The 26820-nt window shown below is 59.9% G+C and overlaps 4 protein-coding genes across 5 annotated transcripts in view; 1 reads left to right on the top strand and 3 right to left on the bottom strand.

The window, feature by feature from the left end:
- Window positions 1–5286, top strand: part of EDC3 (enhancer of mRNA decapping 3) — a 29859-nt gene extending 24573 nt beyond the window's left edge. For both annotated transcript variants that reach the window (XM_068204353.1, XM_068204354.1), the window contains exons 6-7: window positions 445–662; window positions 2095–5286. In XM_068204353.1, coding sequence (XP_068060454.1) covers window positions 445–662; window positions 2095–2429 — 553 coding nt within the window. In that variant the 3' untranslated portion in view covers window positions 2430–5286. The remainder of the gene's footprint in view (window positions 1–444; window positions 663–2094) is intronic.
- A 162-nt stretch (window positions 5287–5448) lies between these two features.
- Window positions 5449–16918, bottom strand: CLK3 (CDC like kinase 3). Its single transcript, XM_068204355.1, has 13 exons — window positions 16815–16918; window positions 16468–16616; window positions 13425–13632; window positions 11427–11520; window positions 11103–11169; window positions 9596–9712; window positions 9143–9309; window positions 8936–9030; window positions 7247–7376; window positions 6985–7067; window positions 6596–6675; window positions 6419–6509; window positions 5449–5883 (listed from the first exon to the last, which is right to left on the bottom strand). Exons 2-13 carry the CDS (start codon window positions 16614–16616, stop codon window positions 5698–5700), a joined length of 1467 nt encoding a protein of 488 aa, XP_068060456.1. The 5' UTR covers window positions 16815–16918; the 3' UTR covers window positions 5449–5697.
- Window positions 16919–18276: 1358 nt separating this feature from the next.
- Window positions 18277–22500, bottom strand: LOC137481782 (synaptotagmin-5-like). The gene is made up of 6 exons (XM_068203684.1): window positions 22426–22500; window positions 22260–22311; window positions 20184–20980; window positions 19305–19470; window positions 18614–18780; window positions 18277–18423 (listed from the first exon to the last, which is right to left on the bottom strand). The coding sequence occupies exons 1-6, from the start codon at window positions 22498–22500 to the stop codon at window positions 18277–18279; spliced, it is 1404 nt and encodes a 467-aa protein (XP_068059785.1).
- Window positions 22501–25351: 2851 nt separating this feature from the next.
- Window positions 25352–26820, bottom strand: part of ARID3B (AT-rich interaction domain 3B) — a 37045-nt gene continuing 35576 nt past the window's right edge. The window contains exon 9 of the mRNA XM_068204348.1: window positions 25352–26032. Within this exon, the coding sequence (XP_068060449.1) occupies window positions 25866–26032 (167 nt within the window). The 3' untranslated portion in view covers window positions 25352–25865. The remainder of the gene's footprint in view (window positions 26033–26820) is intronic.

The following is a 26820-nucleotide window of genomic DNA, read 5'->3' as shown; positions in this document are numbered from 1 at the left end:
AAGGGGCCTATGAGGAAGCCAGAGAAGGTTCATCAGGAACTTAAAGAGGGGGAAATTAGGTCAAATATGTGGAAGAAATTCTTCCTTGTGAGGGTGCTGAGGCCCTGGCACAGCTGTGGCTGCTCCATCCCTGGGAGTGTCCATGGCCAGGTTGGACAGAACTTGGAGCAACCTGGGGTAGTGGAAGTTGTCCCTGCCCACGTGGATGACCTTCAGGGTCCCTTCCACCCAAACACGTCTGAGCTTCTCTGAACATGCAGGCAGAGCAGCATCAGCACCACAAAAGGATGTGGGTTGTTTTGGTGAGCGGTGGCAGATTTGCAGAACACCTGGCCATTTGCATCTTACTTTTTTTTTTTTAAAGTTTTTTTTCTCATGCAGGAAGAACGTAGGAGACTTTGGGGTTTGCTCACAGTCCCTTTTTTTTTTTTGCCTCTGTTTCAGACTGAACCCCAAGAACGTGCACCAGCGGCCCACGGTGGCGCTGCTCTGCGGCCCCCACGTGAAGGGCGCCCAGGGCATCAGCTGCGGCCGGCACCTCTCCAACCACGACGTCCACGTCATCCTCTTCCTCCCCAACTTTGTCAAGATGCTGGAGTCCATCACCAACGAGCTCAACCTCTTCAGCAAGACACAAGGCCAGCAGGTGTCCAGCGTCAAAGGTGAGTGGCCAAGCAGGGCTGGCTTCTTCTGGGGGAGCAGGGTGGCTTCTCTAGAGCTGGCTGCTTCTGGGGGAGCAGGGTGGCTTCTCCAGGGGTAGCAGGGGGCTTCTCTAGAGTTGGCTTCTCTTCGGAGAGCAGAGCAGCTTTTCCTGGGGGAACAGGGTGGCTTCTCTAGGGCTGGCTTCTCGTGGGGGAACAGGGTGGCTTCTTTAGGGCTGGCTTCTCCTGGGGAACAGGGTGGCTTCTCTAGGGCTGGCTTCTCGTGGGGGAGCAGGGCTGGCTTCTCTAGGGCTGGCTTCTCCAAGGAGAGCAGGGCAGCTTCTCCAGGGAGAACAGGGCTGGCTTCTGCCCGCTGCCCTGGCACCATCTAGTGGCACTGCCATGCCTGGGTGGCTGCCCAGAGGCTGCAGGGCCAGCAGGCACTCAGAGCCTCACAGAGGAGTGCTTGTGCTGCCACAGATGTTTCCGGTGGGAACAGATCAGGAAGAGCTGCTGTATGGAAGTGTTCTGGTAGGATAAGGGGCTGCCTTGTTCAGCATGTTGGAGCTGGGAGGGAATGAGTGTCCAGCTGCTGCTGCAAAGCAGGAGCCAGCTCTGCTGAGCCACTTGCAGCAGCTGTCAGGATTCCCATCTTGGTATTCCCTAAAATAAACAGCTCCTGGGAAAGTGCTGGCTTCTGCTTAACACTTCACCAGTTGTTTTCCAAGCTGCTTCATTTGAACTTCTGGAGAGGAACAAAGCTGGGAGTTAGGGCTGTGCTGTGCTGACAGAGCTACTTGCCTATTATAAAATATTGTGAAAGGTTGGAACAGATTGTCCAGAGCAGCTGTGGCTGCCCCTGCATCCCTGGAAGTGTCCAAGGCCAGGCTGGCTGGGGCTTGAAGCGCTCTGGGATATGGAAAGTGTCACTGCCCATGGCAGGGGGTGGGATGAGATGAACTCTAAGGTCCCTTCCAACCCAAACCATTCCGTGATTTTGCACAAAGGACTTTGTGATCCAGCAGGTGAGGGGAATGCAGCAGGTGAAGGAATGCAGCAGGTGAAGGAATGCAGCAGCTGAGAGCGACGGAGCTCTGTGGGGCAGGCAGCAGTGCAGCACAGTTGGTGTGTTCCAAAAGCCAGCCTTATTTTCACCTTGTGGAATAGAAAATGGTCCTTTCTGTTGGACAGAGAGCCCCACTGCTCCCCTGGGCTGCCTGCACTGGTGAGTCAGTGGCATTGGGCTGCTCACGAGCTGGTCACTGGGTGAGGTCTTGTACCTGCCAGGCTGGGGATGTCCCCAGAGCGCTGGGGAGCTGTTCAGGGTGGGTCTGTGTGGGGGAAGGATGGCAGTAACAGCAGGTAAGGCCAGGCTGTGCAGCGAGAGTGGAAGCCAAACCCCAAATGTGCTGGTGGTGCCGCTGGTTCTCAACCATGTGTGTGTTTCTTCCAGACCTCCCAGACACCCCGGTTGACTTAGTGATCAACTGCCTGGATTGTCACGAGAATGCCTTTCTGAGAGACCAGCCTTGGTACAAAGCAGTGGTGGACTGGGCCAACCAGAACCGTGCCCCCGTGCTGAGCATAGACCCCCCCATCAGCGAGATGGAGCTGGGCATCGACGCCAAGTGGTCGCTGGCCCTGGGGCTGCCGCTGCCGCTGGGCGAGCGCGCGGGCCGCGTCTACCTCTGTGACATTGGCATTCCCCAGAAGGTCTTTCAGGAGGTGGGCATCAACTACCACTCGCCCTTTGGCTGCAAGTTTGTCATCCCCCTGCACTCGACTTAGAGCCCGTGCAGCCCCTGGCTCTGAAGGGAGAGAGGAGGAGCTCTGTGAAAGCCAAGCTGTGCGCTGGATCCCGGCTGGTCGACTCTGGTGACGCCTTAAAGGAAAAAAAAAAAAAAAAAAGGATGTGAAGTTCTGGAGGGTTTGCCTTCTGGAAGAAACGCTGTGTATTTAAAAAGAAAAAAATGAAATAATCGTAAAATGAAACGAAAAAAACCCCAACAAACAAAAAAAAAAAAAGGAGGAGGAAGAGGAAGTGAATTGTTCCTGCAAAGCCGTTTTCATTCTCTCGTGCCGTGGGATGAAGGAGCGTGCAGGACCATGGTGTCTGTCCCCTGCTGCTGCCCAGCCCTGGCTGGCACATGGTACAAATAAGGGTGGTTTGGAGCTTTGAGATGTTTCAGGTCCTTCTGGTTGACTATTCCCAGCAAGGACATCCTGGTGGGAACAGCACCCCTGGATTATGCAGAAATCCCTTGAGTGGAGGGAAAATCTCATTTGGTTCCCATGTTGGTTTTGACTGCCCCATCCCTGTTTTGTGTTCCAGAAGGCAGCTGCAGCTCCCTCTCCTTCCCAGCCCGTCCTGCCCCTCACGGAGAGGGTTCCCTGTTTGGAGAGCCTGTGTCAGGAGCCAGAGGCTCCCACATGCTCTGGGAGCACTGATGTCCTTGCTCAGCTAGGCCTTATTGCTTATGTACTGTTGGCTTTTCTTTGTTCGCTTCGTGGCCGAAGCCCAGCTCTGTGGGGTGGAGGCCTGGTATGGAAAAGAACTTTTCCAGCATCCTCCTGGGGTTTGGGGTTGTTTTCTTTTGTTCTTTCTCCGTGCTGGCCCAGCGAGTGGCTGCTCCAGGACTGGGGGAGTGGAGCAGGGCAGGGCAGGGTTGCTCTGGGGTTGTTGGGTGCTGTGTGGTGCAGGTGGTGTTTGAGGTAAGCTCCCCTGTCCTTCCAGCATCCCTGCTACATTTGGTATGGTTTGGGAAGTAGCTCACGGATCTGTTAATTCCCATTGGAATCAAAGCCTGTGTATGGGGTGGGCTTGGCTTGAGGAGGGGTTTGGCTCCTGTCTGCTGGCAGGAGAGGCCGTGGTGGGAGCTGCTGTGCTCCTGGAGGGCTGTGCCAGAGATCCTGGGCGGGATTTCCATCAGAAATCTGCTCTGCTGTCCCGTGCCTGGCCAGAAACGCTGAGTTACCCTTTCCTGTGTTCCTTTTGTTGGCCTGGGTGCAGTGCCCGGAGCAGGGACGAGCTGAGGAGCCACCAGCTCGCTGGCTTTGGCAATCAGCTGGGCACCCACTGTGCTGGCTCCATGTGCCCCCGGAGCCGAGCCAGGGAGCTGCTCCTCGGGAGGAGCTGGGGCTGTGGGCAGTGCTGGGAGCTCTGCTGCTCCTCTCACACTTCACCCATCCCCATGGCTCCTGCAGGCTGCTCCACCTCGCCCAGCCCTGCTCTGGCACCGGGGAGAGCTCCGGGCGCTGCCTCTGTCCAGGGCAGCCGGATCCTTTGGGAGGCTGAAGCGCAGGGTGGGACCAGTCCCACTCACCAGCCCCACAGACCTGCTCGTGCCCCGAGCTGGGGCTTTAGTCAGGCACGCATCTTTCCTTTCCTCTGTTAGAGCAAAGGCCAGGGCTGCCAAAGGAGGAGGGAAGAGCCTTCCCTGCTTGGAAGGAAGCGATTACCGAGTCTAGCCTGGCAGTGTGGAGGGCCCAGGAGGCTGCTGGGCCCCGGGCTCACCCTGAGGTCTGGCTCCGTGCACGTTGCCATATCTACCTCAGCAGGACCAGGGGCTGTGCCCTGGCTGGCTGCAGCCCTGGTTCCCCTCAGCTGCTCTCGGACACTGCTGGCTGGGGGGCTCTGCCCTCCATCCTGGGCACAAGGCCACCTGTGCCCCACGGTTCAGCCCCAGCTGTGGTGGCACCGACCGGGCTGTGCTTCTGACTGGGACAGGACAGCAGTGTGGTGGTTATTCACAAAACACAAGGTTTCCCTCTGCCTTTCTTTGTTTTTTGGCTGTTTCCTTGGATCTTCACCCGGGAGCAGCAGTGGGTTAAAAAGGTTCTTGCTGTAGTCAGTGTTAGCTGTAGTCCCCTTACTTTCACTCTCTTTGCTCAAGGCCCTCAGCAGGAGACTTGCTGTTTCAATTTCTGCTTTCTGCAGGTTTTTCCTGCCCTTCCTGGGTTTGGCTGTTGAACTGTAGCTTGTACACACGGAGCAGGAGCAGGGCAGGGATCGTCCAGGGTGCAGCTGCCCTGCCTGGAAGGCACTGGAGCGGGTGATGGTGTTTTTGCAGGGATGGAGCTCTGGGAAGTACCAAGGCCCTGGTTGTTGCCAGCCTTGAAATGCTTCCCCACGTTGAACTAAAAAAATAAAGTGTTGCACAACAGGAGGGTTCAGCCGCGGTGTAGGGAACGGGATTCCCAGTCCCAAACCCGTGCAGGGTTCAGGGCACAGCAGGCAGCGTGGGGCTGCGCTCGCTGCCTGCTAGATTTGGGTATTTGGTTGTTCTTCCCCTCACTGCAGATGTTTCTTGGCTTCACACACCTGGAATGTTGAGCTCTTCTGGAGCACTCAGAGACCCAGAACGGGCTCTGGGTGTCCTCATCACCATCACCACGGTGCCAGAGTTAATTCCAAGAACGGAGCACTGTTGTAGCTGTGTTTGGGATAGTTCCTACCCCCAGCTGCCCCCGCAGAGCACAGCAGCTGCCCCTGGCTGCTGCTCTGGGCCCGCTGTGGTGACAGGTGACAATCACTGCACGGTGGCACTGCTTGGTGACCCCACTTGTGACCTGATGTTTGTAGCGACCAATTCCTGTCACTGCGGGTGACCATGCCCTGAAATAAAGTGAAACTCTTCATGTGTGCTATTGTGTGCAGATGTTTATTTGTCTGCTCTCCTTCTAGAACCTTCTGCTGCCAGGGCAGACACCAGGCCACTCCCCCTCACTGATTCCAGGTGATTTTTCACCATCTCCCTCTTCCTCTGCAGAAGAGGCAACACAACCCTACACCCACCTACCAGGGAAGTATCAAACAATAAGAAACACTTTATTTTAACTTTACAACATATAAATAGACAAATCTGTGCTTTCCAACGGAGCTTTCCTTCCCCCCTCCTCCCAGGGTCCTTGTGGCAGTGCCCCAGCCTCTGTGGACTCGGGGAGGGGAGTGGGGCTGAGCTGCAGAGGCCGGCAAGATCCATCCCGAGGGGTCCTTCCTGAGGGAGCCATCCTGAGGGATCCATCCTGAGGGATCCATCCCGAGGGATCCCGGCCGTCATCTGCTCAGGTCCCGGCTGGCGCCGCGCCCGCACAGCATCCGCTCCTCTGCCGAGAGCCCGGCAAAGAAGGGGTGCAGGAGGGCCTCCGAGAACGTGATCCGCTGCGAGGGGTCGAATTCCAGCATCCTCCTCATCAGGTCAAAGAGCTGCGCGTGCTCCGGCGAGTCGTGCAGCATGTATGTCTGAAAGGGACAGGGACACGGGCTCAGCCCCTGCCTGGGCCAGGGCAGCCTCCCACCCCAAACACAGCATCCCCCAGGGCAGCTTCCCACCCCAAACACAGCATCCCCCAGGGCAGCCTCCCACCCCAAACACAGCATCCCCCAGGGCAGCCTCCCACCCCAAACACAGCATCCCCCAGGGCAGCTTCCCATCCCCTAGGGCTGCTTCCCACCTCAAACACAGCATTCCCCAGGGCAGCCTCTCACCCCAAACACAGCATCCCCCAGGGCAGCCTCCCATCCCCCAGGGCAGCCTCCCACCCCAAACACAGCATCCCCCACTGCTCAGATATCCAGAAGGACACAGGAACCCTGGGCCAGGGCAGCCTCCCATCCCAAACACAGCATTCCCCCCTTTCCCTAATCCCCATCCTGCCCTAGGCAGACCAGGATCACTGCAGATGGGAGCTGGGGCTCCCTACCAAGCACTTACAATGGGAATTCCACCCCTGAGCCCCACACCCTGACCCAGGGAAGGGAGGGAATCGGCACCTACCCGCAGGGGCTTGCAGTTCTCCTGGACGTATCTGCCATCGGACGTGTTCTCATCCCACACCAGGTTGCCATTGTGGAAGTATTTTTGCTTCCTGCACGGGGAAGGTGGGGATCAGGCAGGATCTCTCCCTCCCATCCAGGTGATGGTGCCTGGGCTGACTCAGGACCAGGCTCTTACCGAGTTTTGTGGACCATGTGAGATGGGAGCGGCCCCAGGATTTTTTCCATCATGACAAGATGCTCACGGTTCTCATGGGTCTGCAAAGGAGCAGAGCAGTGGTGGGTTAGTCAGAGCTTGGGGAGCTGATGACAAAAGGTCTGTCACTTCTGCAAGGGAGAAAGGATTCCACCAGGTCCTATCCAACTTTTCATGTTTTGCTTTTCCCTTCAGAGAACAGAAATAACCTAAATCCAGAAATGATCCAACCTCTGTCCTTCCAGCAAGGCACTCCTCAAACCAGCCCTTTTCCAGGGTTCATTTTCAGTGCCTGATGTTTGTTTCCCTCCCCTTCACCTAATTCTGAGCCCTTTTGGACATGAAGGGTTCTCAGGAAACAAGAACTCTACCTGGAAGAGCGTGAAGCCACGGTAATACTCGAACAGAATGCAGCCAGTGCTCCAGACATCACATGGCTGTGCCCAGCCCAGCTCTGCAAAGAAAACCAAATTAACTCCGTGCTCCCAACAAACCCCACCACATTTCTCCTTGGTGAAACCACAGGGATTCCACTCAGAGCTAGAAATTATCTGCCCAAGAGCTGGAGCGTTCCCAAGCTGGTTTTCCATCCTGGGGCCCACCCCGAGACTCCCCAGCAGGTGCAGTTCTCACCCAGAATCACTTCTGGGGGCCGGTAGTGTCGGGTGGCCACGATGGTGGTGTGGTGCTCGTGGTCGAAGGTGGCGCTGCCGAAGTCGGCCACGCGGATGCTCGTGTTCCGGATGGATTTCTGCTCGCAGCTCTGCAGGAAAAGCACGGGGCCAGGCTGTGAGAGGAGCCCCAAGGTGCTGCTCTGCACCTCCTCACGGGGATGGATTGAGGAGCCCCAAAGTGCTGCTCTGCAGCTCCTCACGGGGATGGATTGAGGAGCCCCAAAGTGCTGCTCTGCACCTCCTCACAGGGATGGATTGTGGAGCTCTGAGGAACCCCAAAGTGCTGCTCTGCACCTCCTCACAGGGATGGATTGTGGAGCTCTGAGGAACCCCAAAGTGCTGCTCTGCACCTCCTCACGGGGATGGATTGAGGAGCCCCAAAGTGCTGCTCTGCAGCTCCTCACGGGGATGGATTGAGGAGCCCCAAAGTGCTGCTCTGCACCTCCTCACAGGGATGGATTGTGGAGCTCTGAGGAACCCCAAAGTGCTGCTCTGCACCTCCTCACAGGGATGGATTGTGGAGCTCTGAGGAACCCCAAAGTGCTGCTCTGCACCTCCTCACGGGGATGGATTGAGGAGCCCCAAAGTGCTGCTCTGCACCTCCTCACAGGGATGGATTGTGGAGCTCTGAGAAGCCCAGGAGTGCTGCTCTGCAGCTCCTCACAGGGATGGATTGTGGAGCTCTGAGAAGCCCAGGAGTGCTGCTCTGCAGCTCCTCAGAGGGATGGAGCTATGGAGCTCTGAGGAGCCCCAGGAGTGCTGCTCTGCAGCTCCTCACAGGGATGGAGCTACGGAGCTCTGAGGAGCCCCAGGAGTGCTGGTCTGCCCCTCCTCACGGGGATGGATTGTGGAGCTCTGAGGAGCCCCAAAGTGCTGCTTTGTGCCTCCTCACGGGGATGGATTGTGGAGCTCTGAGGAGCCCAGGAGTGCTGCTCTGCAGCTCCTCACAGGGATGGAGCTATGGAGCTCTGAGGAGCCCCAAAGTGCTGCTCTGCCCCTCCTCACAGGGATGGAGCTGTGGAGCTCTGAGGAGCCCAGGAGTGCTGCTCTGCACCTCCTCACGGGGATGGATTGTGGAGCTCTGAGGAGCCCAGGAGTGCTGCTCTGCAGCTCCTCACAGGGATGGAGCTATGGAGCTCTGAGGAGCCCCAAAGTGCTGCTTTGTGCCTCCTCACAGGGATGGATTGTGGAGCTCTGAGAAGCCCAGGAGTGCTGCTCTGCAGCTCCTCACAGGGATGGAGCTATGGAGCTCTGAGGAGCCCCAAAGTGCTGCTCTGCCCCTCCTCACAGGGATGGAGCTGTGGAGCTCTGAGGAGCCCAGGAGTGCTGCTCTGCACCTCCTCACGGGGATGGATTGTGGAGCTCTGAGGAGCCCCAGGAGTGCTGCTCTGCCCCTCCTTACAGGGATGGAGCTGTGGAGTTCCAAGGTCTGGACATTCCAGCAGAGCATTACAGAAAATCCCTGCACACTCTGGGCAGCCTTACGGCTTTTGGAAGGCACAGCAGGAAGAAGAGCCCTGCCTTCCAGTTTGTTCCCACTTTCCAGGCTCTGAAGGCCTGGACAGAGCAGGGAAGATCCCATTTCTGCAGAGAGGGATAAAGGCAGCCGATTCCTGCTGCAGCCAGGGCTCCCTGGGACACAACCCACCTTGTTCTCGTTGTACAGAGTGTCAAAATCCGAGTTGACAAACAGGATGTTTTCTGGCTTGAGGTCAGTGTGAGTCAGCTGGTTGTCGTGTAGAACTGCACAGAGGGAGGAGGGAAAAACCTCTCTAAGAACCAGAGAGAAGCAGGGCACTGCTCTGCCGTGCCCAGCGCCGGTGCAGCTGCCCCCAGCCCGCCTGGGGTCACTCACATCTCAGGGCGTGGCACAGCTGGTAGGCCATGTGCCGGATCTGCGGCAGGGGGTAGGGCTGGAAGTTGTTCTCCTTCAGGAACTCGAAGGTGTTCTTGCCCAGGAGCTCAAAGGCAATGCACATGTGGCCGTGGAAGTTGAACCAGTCCGACATGAGGACGCACAGGCTGTGCAGGGAGAGAGAGGCAGGGCTTAGCCACCTTTAAGGATGCTCAGGACAGCTGTTCTGGTGTTCCTGGCCACTTCAGGAGTGGCTGGGGAGCAGAGCTCCATGCCAGCTGGCTCAGGAGCACAGCAACCCAGGGAGATGCTTCCTGCTTTGCTCAGCCACCTCTGGAGAGAGCTGCCCAGCTCCTGTGGGACAAGGCAGTAGAGGAATGGGGGCAGTTTCCCCTCACCCCACCCTCAGCCCCGCGTTGCTTTGTGTGCCAGGACGTGGCACTGGGAACTTACAACTTGTTCTCCTTGTCCTTCTCTTTGATTTTCTTCAGGACGTTGATCTCCAGCCTGGCAGCCTCTCGGTACTTGCCAACGTTCTTTATGATTTTCAGTGCCACCTGGGATTTGCCTCTGGAAGGGAGGAGACAGAAGGATGGAGTCAAGAGAGAGAACCTGTGTGCTCAGCCCACGGGGAGAGGCACATCCCACTCCTCCAGGCATCATTGGATCTAACAAAGCTCTGCCAGCCCTCCATGCCGCTTGGGCAGCGGCTGATTGGCACTGCCAATTAGTGCAAGGTCACTGCTGGCTGTCACTCCCAAGGGACACTCCTGACACAGCAGCCCCTCAGCTCTTTGGGACTCCAGGGCCACCTCCCCTCTCCAGCCAGGAGAGCCCTGCAGCAAACTGACCCCAGGGCTCGGGGCCAGACAAGAGATCAGAAGGACACAGGGGTCAAATGTAACCATGGGGGAGGTTAAAGGGGACAATGGAGAGGTGCCCAAGCAGATTAGGAGGTCACAGGGGCCACGCCTGAGCAGGAACTCACTGCAGCACAACCTTCCATGGCTGGGGCTGGGGCTGGGAGGGTCAGGCTGGGTATCAGGGAAAAGCTGGAGAGCAGGGAAAAGCTGGAGAGCAGGGAAAAGCTCTTCCCCAGAGGGTTCAGGGGCACTGCCCAGGCTCCTCAGGGAATGGGCACAGCCCCAAGGCTGACAGAGCTCCAGGACAATGCTTTCAGGCATGCACAGGGTGGATTGCTGGGGTGTCGTGCAGGGCCAGGAGCTGCACTTGGATGATTGGTGTGGGTCCCTTCCAGCTCAGGATATTCCTCTATTCTATTCTAAGAATGGAATATTCTAGAATATTAGAACATTTGAATATTCTTAGAATATTCTAATATTCTAAAAGAGTGGCATATTAGAATGTTAAAATATTCTAATAATAATATTAAAATATTCTAGTATTCTATTCTCTTCTAGAATATGAGAATATTCTAATATTCTATTCTAAGAAAAGAATAGAAAGAGAGGAGAGGAGAGGAGAGGAGAGGAGAGGAGAGGAGAGGAGAGGAGAGGAGAGGAGAGGAGAGGAGAGGAGAGGAGAGGAGAGGAGAGGAGAGGAGAGGAGAGGAGAGGAGAGGAGAGGAGAGGAGAGGAGAGGAGAGGAGAGGAGAGGAGAGGAGAGGAGAGGAGAGGAGAGGAGAGGAGAGGAGAGAAGAGAAGAGAAGAGAAGAGAAGAGAAGAGAAGAGAAGAGAAGAGAAGAGAAGAGAAGAGAAGAGAAGAGAAGAGAAGAGAAGAGAAGAGAAGAGAAGAGAAGAGAAGAGAAGAGAAGAGAAGGAGAAGGGGAGAATGCTTCCCTTAACACACCAGCCTGTAAATTCTGGAGGGGCTGAGGTTTGAGCCAGGCCTTTCCCCCTGGCTCTGAGGAAGGCAGTGACACATGGCAGGTGACAAACTCGGTCCCGTGGAGCCCAGGGGGAACTGCCACACCCCTGATGCTCGAGGGACAGGAGCCCACCTGGCGTGGTCCACGCACTCCACCACTTTTCCAAAAGTGCCTTCGCCGAGGCTGCCCACGATCTCATCTAGGAGAGAAAACAGGAGCGGGTGTGAGCCTGGGGGGCTCGGGCAGAGCTGGGCTCCTGCCACTTCACACCAACAAAACGTCAGAGCAAACTAAACAACCGTCTCTCACTGCTACACTCTTTAAAACTCAGGCGCTGCCTCAGGCAAGTTACTGGTCAGTAAATAAAACACTAGAGACCCCTCCAGTAGAGGGAGAGAGATCTGGGCTAACCCGGGGGTAAAAGTAGAGGTAAAGTTTTACGAAAGGTGGCTGTACATCGCTCTTGAAGCCAATCGCCGATCCTGCACACCAGGTGACCTTCCTTGTCATCTTCCACGCTCCTGCTGCGCTTACTGCTCTGTTGGCTTCTCTGCACTCACCGCCCCCCGGGGCCATCAGAGCGGTCATTCAAAGGTTGCAGAGACGACGGGGCCGCCGGTGGGTGGATTTTCCAGATCCCAGCATTTCATAAGGCACACAGCATATATAACGATAGGGATATTGCAAGGGACACGTCAAGACACAAAACTAACTTCAAAACAGAAAAGTCATCAACAGCTACAGGTACGGCAAGAAAACTTCGCTCATTAGCTACAGCCTCTGGGGCAGGGAAATGCCTCTGCCAGGATGGGAAGCTGCAGGAGGAATCCTCTGTTCCCCACGGAGGACGCTGCCAGAGGCACGGGAGAAGGAGGCCTTGGCCAGCAGAACGTCACCTCTGGGCCAGCAAGCGTGGCGAGCGCTCCGTTTGGACAGGCTGCCCAGTAGAAGCCGCAGTAGCAGTTTTTTTCCCTCTGTGCATCCTGCTCTTTGTGCCTCGGGAAACGCAGCTCCAGCTGCCCAGAGCTGTGTCCTGCCCTGGCTGGGAACCAGCCCTTCCCCTCCTGAAGGGAAACGTTCTGCCACGCCGATCCTCGATCCGCGTGCCCAGCTGGCTGCTCGCAGACCCGCTGGGGCGCATCGGCCTTTTTGAAACTGGGAGAGCTTTAGGAACAGGACAGGTAAAGTGATCCCCAGGGAACACTTCAGGCAAGGTCTGAGGTGACACTCACACCCTGCTACTGGCAAGCTTCTACTGGAAAACCGGCCCAAGGTTCCTGCAAGGACCTGGGGTCCACAAAGCGAGCTGTCCTAATTCCTCACCTTGTTCTAGTCTGCTTTCAAAATAGTTACAATCCCTGCAGCCAAAGGAATTCACGGAAACCTTGACATTTCCATGCCTGAGCTTCTAGCAGGCTTCTCTTCTGTGCCACTCGCCCCCCCAGCAGGTCCAAAATAATGAGCTAAGATCAAAACTCCCTAAAAAATCAGAGGAGAAGGTGGGAGGAGAGCTGGGACAGCTGTGAGGTGTGTGTTGGAGGACTGAGCTCCTGCCAGACCTCACAGCGTCGCCACCGCACACCCCCTGTGCTTCCAGCACAGCCCTGGCTCCCTCAACACCCAAATTCCAAAGTCGGCTGGAGAGGAATCAAAAGGAGGAGCTCAGAAGTTCCCAGCCCTGCAGATTATCCAGCTGCTGGGATCAGAGCCCATCTCTCAGCTGTGGTAACATTTCAGGTGGGAGGGGAGTGCTCCTTACAGGAGGGAAGAGCTCAAGTGCTCGGTCTGACACCTCTCACCACTTCCAGGGCATGCCTGGGACCAGCCCCCCCACCCAGCTCCAGACATTCCCAGTTAATCCCTGGAAGGAATGCTACATTTCAGGGTGAAGTCTGCAAGAAGCTGAAATCCAAGTGGGAAGGGGAAAGAGGACACACGTGTACCCTCGGAAGGTGGGACTCTCTCTGAGAACTGACAGGGCATAAAAACAGCTCCGGGGAGCCGGGCTGACCGATCCCACCTGGAAGGGGATCCAGGCACGAAGCCAAACCGAGGAATGCTGAGCACCAAACCCCCCCAGAAGCAGCAGCAGCAGCAGCCAGAGGCAGAAGCGAATCCCTGGCCACGGATAAAGCGGAGCCGTACGGATCCCTGGGAGCAAGGCTGGCCCCGGGCCGAGGCTCTCCCTCGTCAGCACCACGTGAGTGCCACTGGAAGCTCTCCCTGATCCCTTTCCCGGCCCTAAAGAACACGGCTTAGTTCCCTCACGGATTAAGGCTACAGGGGCCGGCCTGGCAAACCCCAACAGCGACGAACTCTCCCCGCTGAGCACGACACAGATGGGGGACTCCACAACAAACACAGAAACGGGGTGCGAGGTACTCACCCAGAGTGCTCGGAGCTGGAGGGAGGCAAGAACAGTTAAACCCTGAGCTCGCTGTGGATGCTACTCACCGAGGAGGCACTGCTACAAGACCTGCTCCTGCGCCTGCGGCAGTGGTGCTGGTATCTCCTGGGCCGGTGCTGCTCCCTGCCGCGGGAGCGCCGCCAGTTGCGCGGGCGTGCCGGGTAATAATCCTCGCCGAAGGACGGGCTGCGCTCCTCGAACCTGTAGGCATCGCTGTCCCGCCGGCACCGGCGCTGGTAAGGCATCCTCTCGTGGCTGCGGCACACAAACAGCGCCCTTAAAGGCTGGCAGCACCAATCTGGGAATGCTGGAGCAGTCCCGCTGAGGCTGTCATGGAATCGCAGTATCGGGACCCCGAGGGACGCCCCAACGATCCCACCCTGTCTCCTGGGCAGCCTGTTTAGTTCACTCTCTGGAGAAAAGCTCCTTTTCCTAACGTGCACCCCAACGCCCGTGACACAGCTCCCTGCTGTCCCCCTGGGTCCTGTCACCGATCAGCACAGAGAAATCCTCCTCGCTCCCACTCCCTGTGCCAGGAGCTTCAAAGCTTTCTGCACCTCAAACTCCGAGCAGCGAGGAGAAGTTCTGGAGAGAAAACAGTGAGGCAATCCCACATTTTAAGGTGTTGGGAGAAAACCACCCTCTGAGAGCTCCAGCTGGGCTGCCTGCTTTGCTGTGGACCCCATCCCTGGCAGTGCCCAAGGCCAGGTTGGACACTGGGGCTTGGAGCACCCGGGGACAGTGGAAGGTGTCCCTGCCCATGGCAGGGGGTGGCACTGGATGAGCTTTAAGGTTCCTTCCGACCCCTCAACACGCCACGATTCCACGTCACCTGAGCCACCTGTGCCACCGCACGCAGGTGTCTGTCACCGTTCCTCCTCCCTCAGGCAGGTGTCTCATTAGTTCTTAACCAAACGAGGAGCAGCAGCAGGGCTCTGGTTGTCACCCCAGGGGGACAGGAGGTCCCAGGGCACCAAGCCCTCGGTGTGCACACACACAGAGCAGCTCCACGGATCATCAGCAAGAGGCAGAAGGAAAATCTGTCCCCAAGCTCCTGCCCCTCGAGCAACAACCTCCCAGGACACAACGGGCAAACTGTGCATCAGGAGGGGCCAGGACCAAGCTCAGTTGTGTAGGCACTGACACACAGGTGACACACAGGTGACACACAGGTGACACACACGAGGTTTTGGGTACGCTGACAAGAGCAGCTCTCCCTCCCTGCTTCTGCCTCTAAAACACAAGTGCCTTCCCCACCAGATTTCACTGGAGGCTTGCTGCACACCCCCTTGAGAAAGGAGCTGTGTTTTAGGTAGAAGATGTTGCAATCTGAAATAAAAGCAGCGCTTTGGCTCCCCAGAGATAACCCCGGGCACGGGCCGGGCCAGGTCGGTGCCGTCACCCAGCAACGGCTTCCCCAGCCAAGACCTTCAGCCTGGAAATGGGAATTTCTGCTGTTTGCAGCTCCCTGCCCTGTCAACAACCAGCTCTGCTGCTGGCAGCTTCATGGGGCACCTGGGGGGGCATCCCAGAGTGGGTCACAATTCCAGACTGTGCCAGGGCAGCCGTGGCTCTTGGTCACTGCTGAAGTACCCAGAACACAACCCCACAGCCCTGCCCAGCATCGGCCCAGACGCTCCCTGGTGTGCTTTGGGGGGACGCAGGAAGCAGAAATAATGACCTGAAGGACTCAGGTCTCCTCAAAGAGGCTGAGACAGAAGAGACAAGGCTGTTTTCACCCAACAAAAGCCTGCTTTCATCCAAATCTGTTCCAAAATACCCATCAGATGGAAACAAAAAAGGAAAAGCCTGTTGTGTGCGCCAGCTCTATTTCACAATCCACCTCCTTCAAGTGAACAAAAGCCAGGCTGGGGAGAGAAATTAATCTGGAGAGCATTTCAGGAATTTAAAGATGAGCTCAGCTCCTGCCTGGCTGCACCTGCCCAGTCCAACCAGTGGAACCACAGCAGCCCCAGCAGCACCAGCCCACTGCGGCCGCAGGCTCCGGCCTCTGTTCCAGAACCCTCCCCTCATCCGAGGCCTCGTCCCGCTCCTAATTGTCCCTGTGGAACCGCTGGACAGAGAGAGGAGCAAAGGTAAAATCCCGAAGCAAAGCAGCAGAGATCAGTTAGCGCTCGGATCCTTTCTGAGGCAAGGGAGGAGCGTGGTCGCTTTAAATCTGATTTTAAGCCTGTCAGAGAGAAGCGGCTGTCAGGAAAGCCCTTAATGCCTCCGCGGCATGGAAAACATGATTCCAGGGCAGGCTGCTCCCTCCTTAATGCCACAGCCCCAGCTCCGAGAACTCCAGAGCCGCAGGAAAACACACACACACACACACACAGAGACAGAGGTAAACCCTTCCCTTCCCCTCCATCCCCGGGATTTCAAGCCGCTCCGCAGCCGGGAGCCGAGCTCAGCACGCCGGTTTTAGGAGCAGCGCTGTCGGGGGTTTTAGGGGCAGAGCTCTTGGGGGTTTTAGGGGCAGAGCTCTCGGGTTTTAGGGGCAGAGCTCTCAGGGGTTTTAGGGGCAGCGCTCTCGGGGGTTTTAGGGGCAGCACTCTCGGGGGTTTTAGGGGCAGCGCTCTCGGGGGTTTTAGGGGCAGAGCTCTCGGGGGTTTTAGGGGCAGTGCTCTCGGGGGTTTTAGGGTCAGAGCTCTCGGGGGTTTTAGGGGCAGCGCTGTCGGGGGTTTTAGGGGCAGAGCTCTCGGGGGTTTTAGGGGCAGAGCTCTCGGGTTTTAGGGGCAGCGCTGTCGGGGGTTTTAGGGGCAGCGCTGTCGGGGGTTTTAGGGTCAGAGCTCTCGGGGGTTTTAGGGGCAGAGCTCTCGGGGGTTTTAGGGGCAGCGCTCTCGGGGGTTTTAGGGGCAGAGCTCTCGGGGGTTTTAGGGGCAGAGCTCTCGGGGGTTTTGGGGGCAGAGCTCTCGGGGGTTTTAGGGGCAGCGCTCTCGGGGATTTTAGGGGCAGTGCTCTCGGCGGTTTTAGGGGCAGAGCTCTCGGGGGTTTTGGGGGCAGCACTCTCAGGGGTTTTAGGGGCAGCGCTCTCGGGGGTTTTAGGGGCAGCGCTCTCGGGGGTTTTAGGGGCAGCTCTCTCACCTCCTGGAGCGCGATCTCCGGGAGAGGTCCCTGCGGGGCGGGTACCGCAGCCTGCCCTCGTACTCCCTGCTCCGCGACCGCCGCCGCTTCCAGCGGTGCCCCAGCTCGCCGTCCTGCTCCGGCGACCGCAACCTCCTGCAGTGATGCATCTGCGAGCAGACAGCACGGGCGGCTCAGGGCCCTGGCCCCGGGGGCCGGCCCGGCCCGGCCGGGGCTGGGCGCTGCCGGAGCGCGGTGCCCGCGGGGCCGGGGCCGTGCGGGGCCGTTACCCGCTCCGCGCCCGCCACCCTCGCCCTGTCCCCGCCCTGTCCCCTGGAGCGTCCCCTCCGAGAGCGCCCCGGCCTCACCGCTGCCACTGCGGCCGCGCTCGGCGGGTGCGGCCCGGCCCGGCCCGGCCCGGCCCCTGCGGCCCCGCAGCGCCGCCGCTTCCGCTTCCCGGCCGGGGTTAAACCCGCCCCGCCGGGCCGGGCCGGGGCGGCACCGCCGGAACCCGCCCCGGGGGACGGCACGGCGTGAAACTGCGGCTGCCAGGACCGGGGGAGGGGAGCTTTGCGTGCCCGCAGTCCGCGTCAGCCTGTCCTTCATCACCGCCACCATCCTCAGCCTCGGCACGGCTTCCTCCCCGTGGGACTGCTCACCGCGGTCATCCTCACCGTGGCCATCCTCACCGTGGCCATCCTCACTTCAGCACGGCTTCCTCCCCGTGGGACTGCTCACCGCGGTCATCCTCACCGTGGCCATCCTCACCATGGCCATCCTCACCATGGCCATCCTCACTTCAGCACGGCTTCCTCCCCGTGGGACTGCTCCCCGCGGTCATCCTCACCGTGGCCATCCTCACCATGCCCATCCTCACCGTGGCCATCCTCACCATGGCCATCCTCACCATGGCCGTCCATCACCACCACTGTCCTCACCCTCAGCACGGCTTCCTCCCTGTGGGACTCCTCACCTTGATCATCCTCACCATGGCCATCCTCACCCTCAGCACCACGCCTTTCCTCGCCATGCTCTGACTCACCGTGGTGGCCAGGGCCATCCTCACCACAGCCTTCCTCTCCATGGCCATCCTCACCTTCCACAAAGCCTTCCTCACCAGGGTCTTCCTCCTCAGTCTTCCTCACCGTGACCTTCCTCACTAGAGTGTCCCTTCACCATAGCCAGCGTCTCCCTCAGCATGGTCTTCCTCCCTTCTTCATCTGCCTCACCATGGTCTTCCTCATCACGCCTTATCTCACTGCAGGCCTTCCTCACCACAGGGCCTTCCTCACCATGGTCATCCTCACCATGATGACCCCCACAGTGACAACCCTGGCCACAGCCTTCCTCCCTGTGCTGACCCTCCCATGGTCTTCACTGTGGTGGCCCATGGACAAGAGAGAGAGCTCCACACATGTGGTCATTCCCAACCCTTTATTTATTTATCAAGCACTCATTAGGGCCAGCAATCAATTAAAAATGTCAATGGACTCCTTTATCATCAGGTGGGCTGGAAGGGGCAGGAGATGCCTCCACTGTGGTGGCCACAGGGATGCCAGCTGGGTGCTTGTCCCACCTGGCTCCTCCACAGCCAAGATTTCGGTGCAGAGAGTGGATGGAGCAGACAAAGCTCCTTTTCTCCCCCCGAGGCTGGGGCCACCTCAGATGGGCTCAGTCCCCTCCGGAGCCCTTTGGGATGGGCTTGTGCCGACCTCCAGTGATCTCCAGCCCTGGAGATGGAGGCCTGACTTCCCCCGTGGTCTGTGGGTGCCACCTCCCCTCTGCACAGCTCAGAGACCCCCTTGGCTCATTCGGAGTCCTGGGCCAGGATCAAGGTGCAGGCTGGATGCGGTGCCAGCACTCCGATTCCAGCGGTGCCCGGCTGCACATGTCCCTCCAGTGTGGCACCCCAGCCCCGGGGGCGCCTGGCCCCACCTGGACACGGCCCAGCGCCGAGCCGCGGCCGCAGAGCCGAGCCTGGGGCAGCACAGGGCAGGAGTCACGGCTGGTGGCCTTCCCTTCTCCGGAGAGGAGCCATCCCACCCCAGAAACCTCCCCAGGGTGGTGGGAATCGGCTCCTGCGGGGGCTGAGCCCGCCGGGTGCAGAGCACAGGTGAGCCAGGTCACCTCCTGAACCTGGACACCTCCTCAGCCGTGGTCACCTCACCTGCATGACCACGAACTCCAAGGCCAGCTCCTGCTGCTGGATGTCCCCGGCGGGGATGGTGAAGAGGAAGGGCGTGTTCCACACGGGGTTGTAGCCGCTGACAGACTTGGTCTCCTTGGTGTCGATGATGTGGCCGTCGTGGTGGAGGTGGATGATGACGTAGTGGCCTGGAAATGGGGACAGAGCCCTGGAGAGAGGGGGACACACCAGCGAGGGAGGCTGGCAGCTCCCAGGTGGTGCCTGGGGGGCTGCAGGACCCCTGTGGGGCTCTGTGGAGCTGTGGGGACAGCACAGAGCTCCTGAGGTTTCACCTGCCCCTCCCTTCTGGCGAGCAGGGACCTCCAAAGTCCTCAGCTCACATTCCAGAGAGCAGGGACAGCCAGAGGTGACAATGGCCAGCAGGACAGAAAGCCACAGGCTAATTTTGGACCATAAATAGATATATTTCAAGCACTTTGGAGCCATACTGGAGATACCTAGATCTGTATTACGCTCCCAGTGCTCATTTTCATCCAGTGATAGAATCACAGAGTGGTTTGTGTTGGAAGGAGCCCCAGAGATCATCCCATTCCAACCCTCCCCTGTGCTTGGAAGAGAGAAGTTCAAGAGGGAATAAGAGAATCTGCCAAGCAAAAGGAGGGGAAGCCTTTCCTGGTGCCCACCTGGTCACATCCCGGTCCCCGTGCCCTACCTGGGGTGCCTGGCACGCGGGAGAGCCGGCCCAGGGCCTCTGCCTTGCGCAGCAGCACCTTGATGCGCCCGGCCGGAGCCTGGTGCTGCAGCAGCAGCAGGAGCTGGCCCAGGGGCCGGGGGGGCGAGGAGAGCACGCTGCAGCTCAAGCCGGGAGCACGGCAGCGCTGGAACGGAGGAGAGAGCAGGGGACACTGTGAAACCTCCTCTGACCTCACTGTGTCCTTCTAGCTCCGACCTCACCATGTCCTTCCACCTCTGACCTCACTGTGTCCTTCCAGCTCCGACCTCATCGTGTCCTTTCACCTCCGACCTCATCGTGTCCTTCCACCTCCGACCTCACCATGTCCTTCCACCTCTGACCTCACCGTGTCCTTTCACCTCCGACCTCATCGTGTCCTTCCAGCTCTGACCTCATCCAGCCCTTTCACCTCCGACCTCATCCAGCCCTTTCACATCCAATCTCACCCAGCCCTTCAACCTCCAACCTCATCATGTCCTTCCAGTTCTAACGTCACCCAGTCCTTCCGTCTCTGACCTCATCATGTCCTTCCACCTCCAACCTCATCCAGCCCTTCCTGCTCCATCCCTTCCAGCCCAGCGATGCTCCTCTCTCACCAAGGTCCGGGATGGGCAGGAATGAGGCAGCCAGGTGGGTTTGGTGCCCACCAGCGCTGCAGGGATGCTGCCAGCTCTGTTTGCCCCTTCCTCCCCAGCACCCCCTGAGGATGAGGTGCAAAGCCCCGGGAGCGGGGGGCACTGCCGTGGACACGGGGCTCCTGGTGCTGCTTGGAGGAGGCTCTGCCTCCGCCCGTGGAGTTCCAGGGCTCTGAAATCAAGCAAAACCCAGCCCAAGCACTGAAGCCGCTGCCGTGCTGACCTTGCTGAGCTTGGTTTTGGTGCTCGCCAGCTCCCAGGAGTAGCTGGAGGGGGCGCGGGGGTCCCAGGAGACCTCGGCACAGGGGAACAGGACCTCGCCCACGAAGGAATCCTGGAGGCTCCGTGACCTGGCGTAGACAGCAAAGCGCAGGGTGCAGCTGCCCAGCTCCTCCGGGCCGCACGGGCCGAACCGGCACCGGCGCGGCCGGCGGCAGCCGGGGCGGAGGCTCCTGCGGCGCACGGACACGCGGCGGGACAGCGGCACCAGGGACACCTTGACGCGGTAACCCTGGTGGCCCTGGGGCAGGTGCGACACGCCGAGGATGGTGACAGTGAGGGTGGCCTCGGGCAGGGAGTAGCAGAGGTCGCAGTGGAGCCGGGGACGCTGCCCTGAGCGCGGCGGGGAGCCCGGGGCGGCGGGGACCAGCGGGCTCCGCTCGTTGCGGGGGAGTTTGGTGCCGACGATGGTGCAGCGGCGCTGCCACAGCCCCGCCAGCTGCGGGAGGAAGGGGAGGGCGGGCAGGGACGCTCTGCCATGGGGCGAGCCCCCGCGGGGTGCCGGCGATGCCGGGGAAATCTCCTTCTCCCGGGCACCCGGCGCCTCTCCCGTCAGCTCCTCGCGGTGCTGCTGGATGGGCACCGGCACCGTGGCTGCGGGCAGAGCCGGCCCCAGCTCCACTCGCTGCTGGCCCAGGGGGCGGCCCGGGCGCCGGCGGTGCCACCAGCACATGGCACAGCCCAGGAGGACGCCGAGGCAGAGGAGGGACAGCCCCGCGCCGAGGGAGACCTGCAGGTGCGCTGGAGAGAGAGACGGGCACCGTTAGCGGGCGGATCCCAGCGGGGCCGTGCCAGCGCGGCTCTCCCCGGCTCCGGGGCAGCTGGGACGAGCCGGGTGCCCCCTCCCCGGGCTCCCTCCCCTCTCTTTGTAAGCCGGGATTGAGCTGGAACATCCCAAAGGCAGCAGGTGGGACAGGAGCCGCGCTCGGGCAGCCTGGCACGGGTCCGGGGCTGAAACAAAGCCGGCCTCACCCCGGCCGTGATAAGGGCCCTGGAAAGCGGGCGGTTATCAGCGCCGCTGCCAGGCTGGCGCGGCTCGGGCGCGATCAGCCGGGCCTCGGTGGGGGCTCACAGGGTGTGCGGGGGAGTGGGGGCACCTGCCAGGGGGGATTTGGGGTGCCCGGGCTGGATTCAAGGCGGCAGCGGCCCCTGAGGGCTGAGACAAGCCAAGCCCCGTCCCAAAGCGGGGAACCTCCTCCCTGAGCGGTGACGAGCTGGATTTTGTCCCTCCCTGCAGGCATGCCCACGGGGTTTTGGGCTCCCTGGAAAGAGGGCATCCCTGCACACTGGGCATTTAGGGAGCAGGGAAGCAACTCCTGGACACGAGGGCTGAAGCTCCTTTGGAACTTAGTTCCTGAGTTTCAGAGGTGGCATCTGTGCGGCTGTGCTGGCAGAAAACCTCCCTGTGCCCAGAGCTGGCTTCGCTTCCAGCACTGGAGCGAGGGATTAAGGAGAACAGGGCCGGGACGAAGCTGTGCCAGAGCCTGAGCCGGGTCCATGAAGGAATGGCGATGTCGTGAGGAGAAAAGCGGGCATTGTCTCACCCCGCGGGGCCGGGCCGCCCTGCCCAGGTGCCTTAATCCGCGCTGGGCGCTCCGCAGCGCTTTGTTGTTTGTTCGGGAGCCGGGTGGTGGCTGGGATCAGCTGAATGGTGGCATTTAGGGAGGGATGGAGGGGAGGGGGCTGGCTGGAATTTCCCTTCAGGGATTGTATTCCAGCCCAAACAGCGCCTGCCGATGCCCGCGGCTGGGACAGTGGGTTGGGAGGGCCGGAGCGCGTCCGGCCCGGGCGCACGGACACACACACACGGGGAGCTGCAGGGCTGCCCATGTGCACCGCACCTTTGGGATGCCCGCTCCAGGATCCCCTGCGGGACCCAGCTCCACCGGGCAGGGGCTGCGGGGCTTGGGATGAGCAGCACGGGGCCGCTGCTGGGCTGAGCCCGGCTCAGCTGAGCTGAGCGGAGCACCCCGCGGCCGGGGGAGATCCCTGAGCAAACCCCGCAGGGACCCCGCCTTACCTGCTCCGGGCATGGCCTGGCCCGGGGGAGTCCTCGAGCCGCCCCAGCCGCGCTGCCAAGGGGAAGCCGGGGCTGGCAGAGCCGGAGGCGGGAGGGGTGGGCAGGACGGGAGGGGAGGTGGGGGCCGAGGCTGGGATAGGCTGGGAGCGGAGCCCGGGGAGCTCACCTGCAGCCGAGCTACGAGGGAAGGGCAGCGGTTCTGGTTCCACGGGCTGAGGATGAGGAAGGTCGAGGGCTCCATGCCCACCGCGGCACCCGGCCACGGCAAATGTGGGCACGGGGCACCGGCAAGGCTGGCACGGGAGGGACTGGCACGGCTCCCTGCCGCTGCCCAGGTGGTTCAATGACTGGAGAAACAGCGCCGGGTGCTGCGCAAACAGCGGGGAGGCGTTCGAGGCGCTTTGGTGACAGAGAAGGGATTTGGGAGATGGGTAAGGGACCGGGGCGGGGACGGCGACACCTGGGACAGGAGATCCCGTGCGGCTTCGGTCAGAATCCAGCCTGGAGCCGCCACCGTTCCATCGGGCCAGCTCCAAACTGGGAGCTCAGGGTCCCTGCAAGGACACAGCCCAGCCTCTGGGAATATCTGGGAATTCTTTGCCCTCAGGATCCCCGCAAGGACACAGCCCAGCCTCTGGGAATATCTGGGAATTCTTTGCCCTCAGGATCCCCGCAAGGACACAGCCCAGCCTCTGGGAATATCTGGGAATTCTTTACCCTCAGGGTCCCCGCAAGGACACAGCCCAGCCTCTGGGAATATCTGGGAATTCTTTGCCCTCAGGATCCCCGCAAGGACACAGCCCAGCCTCTGGGAATATCTGGGAATTCTCTGCCCTCAGGGTCCCCTCAAGGACACAGCCCAGCCTCTGGGAATATCTGGGAATTCTCTGCCCTCAGGGAGCCAGCCGGGGACACAAAGCAGGCGTGGGGGTCACGGTGTGAAGAGGTAGAAGTTTATTGGAATATAAACATTCAGATAACCTGTAAGATAGAAAAAACCCAACAACAACATATACAGACACTTGTTGGAAGGAGACGTTGAGGTATTTATCCACCGCCTAGGCTATCACATTTGTTTTTATTTACTTATTTTATTATTTTTTTTCTCTCTTTTAAATAGGTAAGAAAACTAGTTAGCAAGGCTGCTGCAGCTGTTTGGAGAGAACATCTGATCGCAGTCCCCTGGGAACGAGCAGGCACACGCAGCCTCCCCTCATGCCACCCTCCGTGCCTTCCCCGCAGCCCCGGGAGCAGGCTCGGCTCGCTTTTCCCCCCTGGAAGCGCCGGGGGAGCAAGCTGGGGGCTGGCCGGGGGTTTTTGGCTGGTGTGTGGAGCTGGGGGAGGATGGAGCACTGCCCTCGGGAACGTCCTGCTGGCAGCATCAAACCCTGAGTACTACACGGGGCTGGGGCGGCCCCCGCTCGGCCTCCCCCGCTCTGCTGCTGGTTTCCAGCACCCCCCACCCAAAGCCTGGCAGCTCAGCAGGAGACCCGCAGCTCAGGCTGCCAGGGCCAAAGCCAGGCTGAGGGAAAGGGTTAACTCTTCACAGTCTGGATGGTCCTTGTCACCCCGGGCTGGGAAAAGGACCGGTTTATTGTTGCAGCTTATTTAACTGAGGTATCTGTTACGCTTCCCGACCTGATTCTTTCCCTGAATTGGATACAAAACAATCTGTTAGTCCCTGGCTAGTTCCAGTCTAGGTTGAGTAAAGCTTATAAACATTAATACTCTAGTAGTGTCCAAGCAGTTCAGTGATTCGAGTGCCTTTCTGTGCAAGAAAACACAACGTTAGCAAGTGAGACAAAGCAGCCCCACCCCGGAGCAGCCTCTGCTCCCCGGGGCCAAGGAGCAGAGCAGAGGGAAAAGCAGAAAGTGCCCCAGTCCCACTCAGAGGAAACAGCCCCAACCCCACCCAAGAATAAAATAAAACAACCAAAAGAAAACCCAAAAAAAGGGGAAAAAATAATCTGACTGAGTCCCAGAGGCTGGAAAACCCTCTAGGAGTGTGTGTGGATGAAATGCCACGGAGCCCGTGGGTCAGCCCGGCTTCCCCACCCACAGGGAGGGCAGCGCTCCCTCTGAGAGCAGCTGGGGACAGCCGGGAGCAGCATCCCTCCCAGGACACGTGCAGCTCCCGATCCCAGAGAGTCCTGGGCACTGCGGGCCGAGGAGAACGCACAGATGCAAGGGCCAGGGTCAGCCCTGCCCCGTTTTCCCGCTGTCCTGCCGTGCACGTGTCCCGGGATGATGCTGGAGCTGGGCTCCCGGAGGGTGGGGGAGCCACTGCTCCTCTGCTCAGCCTTGTCTGAACTCCCTGTCTTTGGTGATCCATTTAAAAGCCAACAGAAATAAAAGCAAACACAAAGTCAGCAAACCCACCTATGAAAACCCCCAAGCGATAGGATATGCCAATACTTCCTGAAGAGGTTAAAAAAAACCAACCCAACACAAACAAAACAACCCAACAAGTACATATCTGAGGTATTTCGTCTGCTCAAAAAACCTGACTCGGGCCTGCAGCACGGGAAGGACGTCACCGGGGCACGAGGGATGGCAGGGATGTCACCAAGGCAGGGGATGGGGAAAGGCCAGAGGGACAGGAGGACAGCACCAGGCCACCTGAGCAGCTGATTCACAGGGAGCTCCAGCCCTGCTCCCAGCCGGGGGTGCCAGGGCCACGAAGGGCTGGATTCCCTGGGCCCTGCTCCTCGCTGGGAGCAGAAGGTCTGCCCTGCTCGGGTACAGTCAGAGGGGGCTTGTTCAGAGCCCCAGATCCCCACATGAACCAGCCCACCTGCACAGTGCCCAGCTGGGATCCCCCTGCACCCCTGTGCTCAGCACACAGCCCTGCAGAGCTTCCAGAGCTGCTCCAGGGAGCCTGCACCAACCCGAGTGACCCTGCTTCGGGGACAGAGCGGGGACACGGAGCCCCAGCATACCCAGGCTGTCCGTGCCGCTCCTCAGGGACACTCGGGGACATTCAGGACTCGAGGGGGGAGGTGGCACCAGCCAGAATCAAGCAGCTGATGGTGCCAGAACCGTGGAGAGGAGCAGGAGGGAGGCTCAGGAGCCTCCCCTGAGGACACGGGGACACAGCAGGAAGGGACATGAGCAGATTGCCACGGGAGGACAGGGCCAGGCACCCCCCGGCTCTCAGGATTGTCAAAACATGGAGTTGCGGGTGGGAAGAGCCCTGGTGGCCCCTGGTTCCCAGCAGGACCAGGGCTCCAGCAGAACCAGGGCTGCCAGCAGAACCAGGGCTCCCAGCCCCAGTCCTTTCCCTGCCCTGGTGACATCCCAGGAGCTGTGGCCTCGGAGCCATCCCTGATTGAGAAACGCCAGGTGTGCCCCCTCTCCACGGGAACACCACACACCCTGGGGGGAGGAGGAGGAGGAAACAAAGAGGAAAAGGGAGGAAGGAAAGGGAGGGAACAAAGCCAAAAAAAGGCCGGACAAATAGACGATGAAGGAAAACTCGCTGGCATGGAAAGGTTTCACCACCACCACCACCACCACCACCATCATCATCATCATCCTCCAGGTGCTGCAGCCACGAGAGCAGGTTCCTTGAGGTGAGGTATGTGCGCACTCCCGGGGCAGCGGCCGTCACAGGGACCAGCTGGTGGAGGGCTCTGCGCCGGGCGTGCCCCGCGATGAGGTAGGGCTGGGGGAGCAGTGGGAGCTGCTGCTGCTGCTGCTGCTGCTGCTGCACGAGCTCTGCGGGCCCGAGCTGGCCAGGAGCTGCACCACGGGCTTCTGGGCAAACAGCACCCCTGCGGGCACACAGAGGGTGAGGCTGGGCACAGGGGAGGCTTTCCCAGCCCCCGAGCCCATCCCAGCTCGGGATGGCTGGTCTGGCTCCTGTGCTCAGCAGGGAAGGGGTGTCTGGAGCTGGAGCCTGTCACAGGGGTGCTGTCCCTACAGAAAACAGATCCCAAATGGGTTCTGCCTTCGGGGGTTAGGGTCAGGCAGTGCCAGGCTTCCCACCTGGGATTTGGCCAAGGATGTGCAGGCGTGGCCTGCAGAAGGGAACTGCTCCAGGGGACAATTCCTGCTGGGAGAGCCAAGCAAAGCCCCTCCTCAGCAGAACAGGGACAATTCTCCTTATTAATGCTTCCACAGGGATTTCAAAACCCTTCCCCCAAATTTTAAAGCACTAACAGAGGGAAAGGCGCTCCTCCTGCCCAGCCCAGTGAACAAGAATTGCCTCCCGCTGCCATTTGGCAGGGACCACCCCCATCCCACCCATTCCCGCCCCAAGGAGGGATCGCCCATGCCCGGGAGGGCTGTCCCAGTCCCTGGGGGGATCTCCCCACACCCAGGAGGGCTGTCCCGGTCCCAGGAGGGCTGTCCCATTCCAGGAGGGATCTCCCTGTTCCCAGGAGGGATCTCCCCGTTCCCAGGGGGCTGTCCCACTCCCCCAAGGTGGTCCCAGGAGGGCTGTCCCCACGACCAGAAAGGCTGTCCCCACGCCCAGGAGGGCTGTCCCCATGCCCAGGAGGGCTGTCCCCGTGCCCGGGAGGGCTGTCCCTGTGCCCAGGAGGGCTGTCCCCGTGCCCAG

The sequence above is a fragment of the Anomalospiza imberbis genome, chromosome 13 (assembly GCF_031753505.1).
Source record: "Anomalospiza imberbis isolate Cuckoo-Finch-1a 21T00152 chromosome 13, ASM3175350v1, whole genome shotgun sequence".
Taxonomy (NCBI): Eukaryota; Metazoa; Chordata; class Aves; order Passeriformes; family Viduidae; genus Anomalospiza; species Anomalospiza imberbis.
The sequence above is the reverse complement of the archived record's forward strand: the minus strand, read 5'-3'. Positions and strand labels throughout refer to the sequence as shown.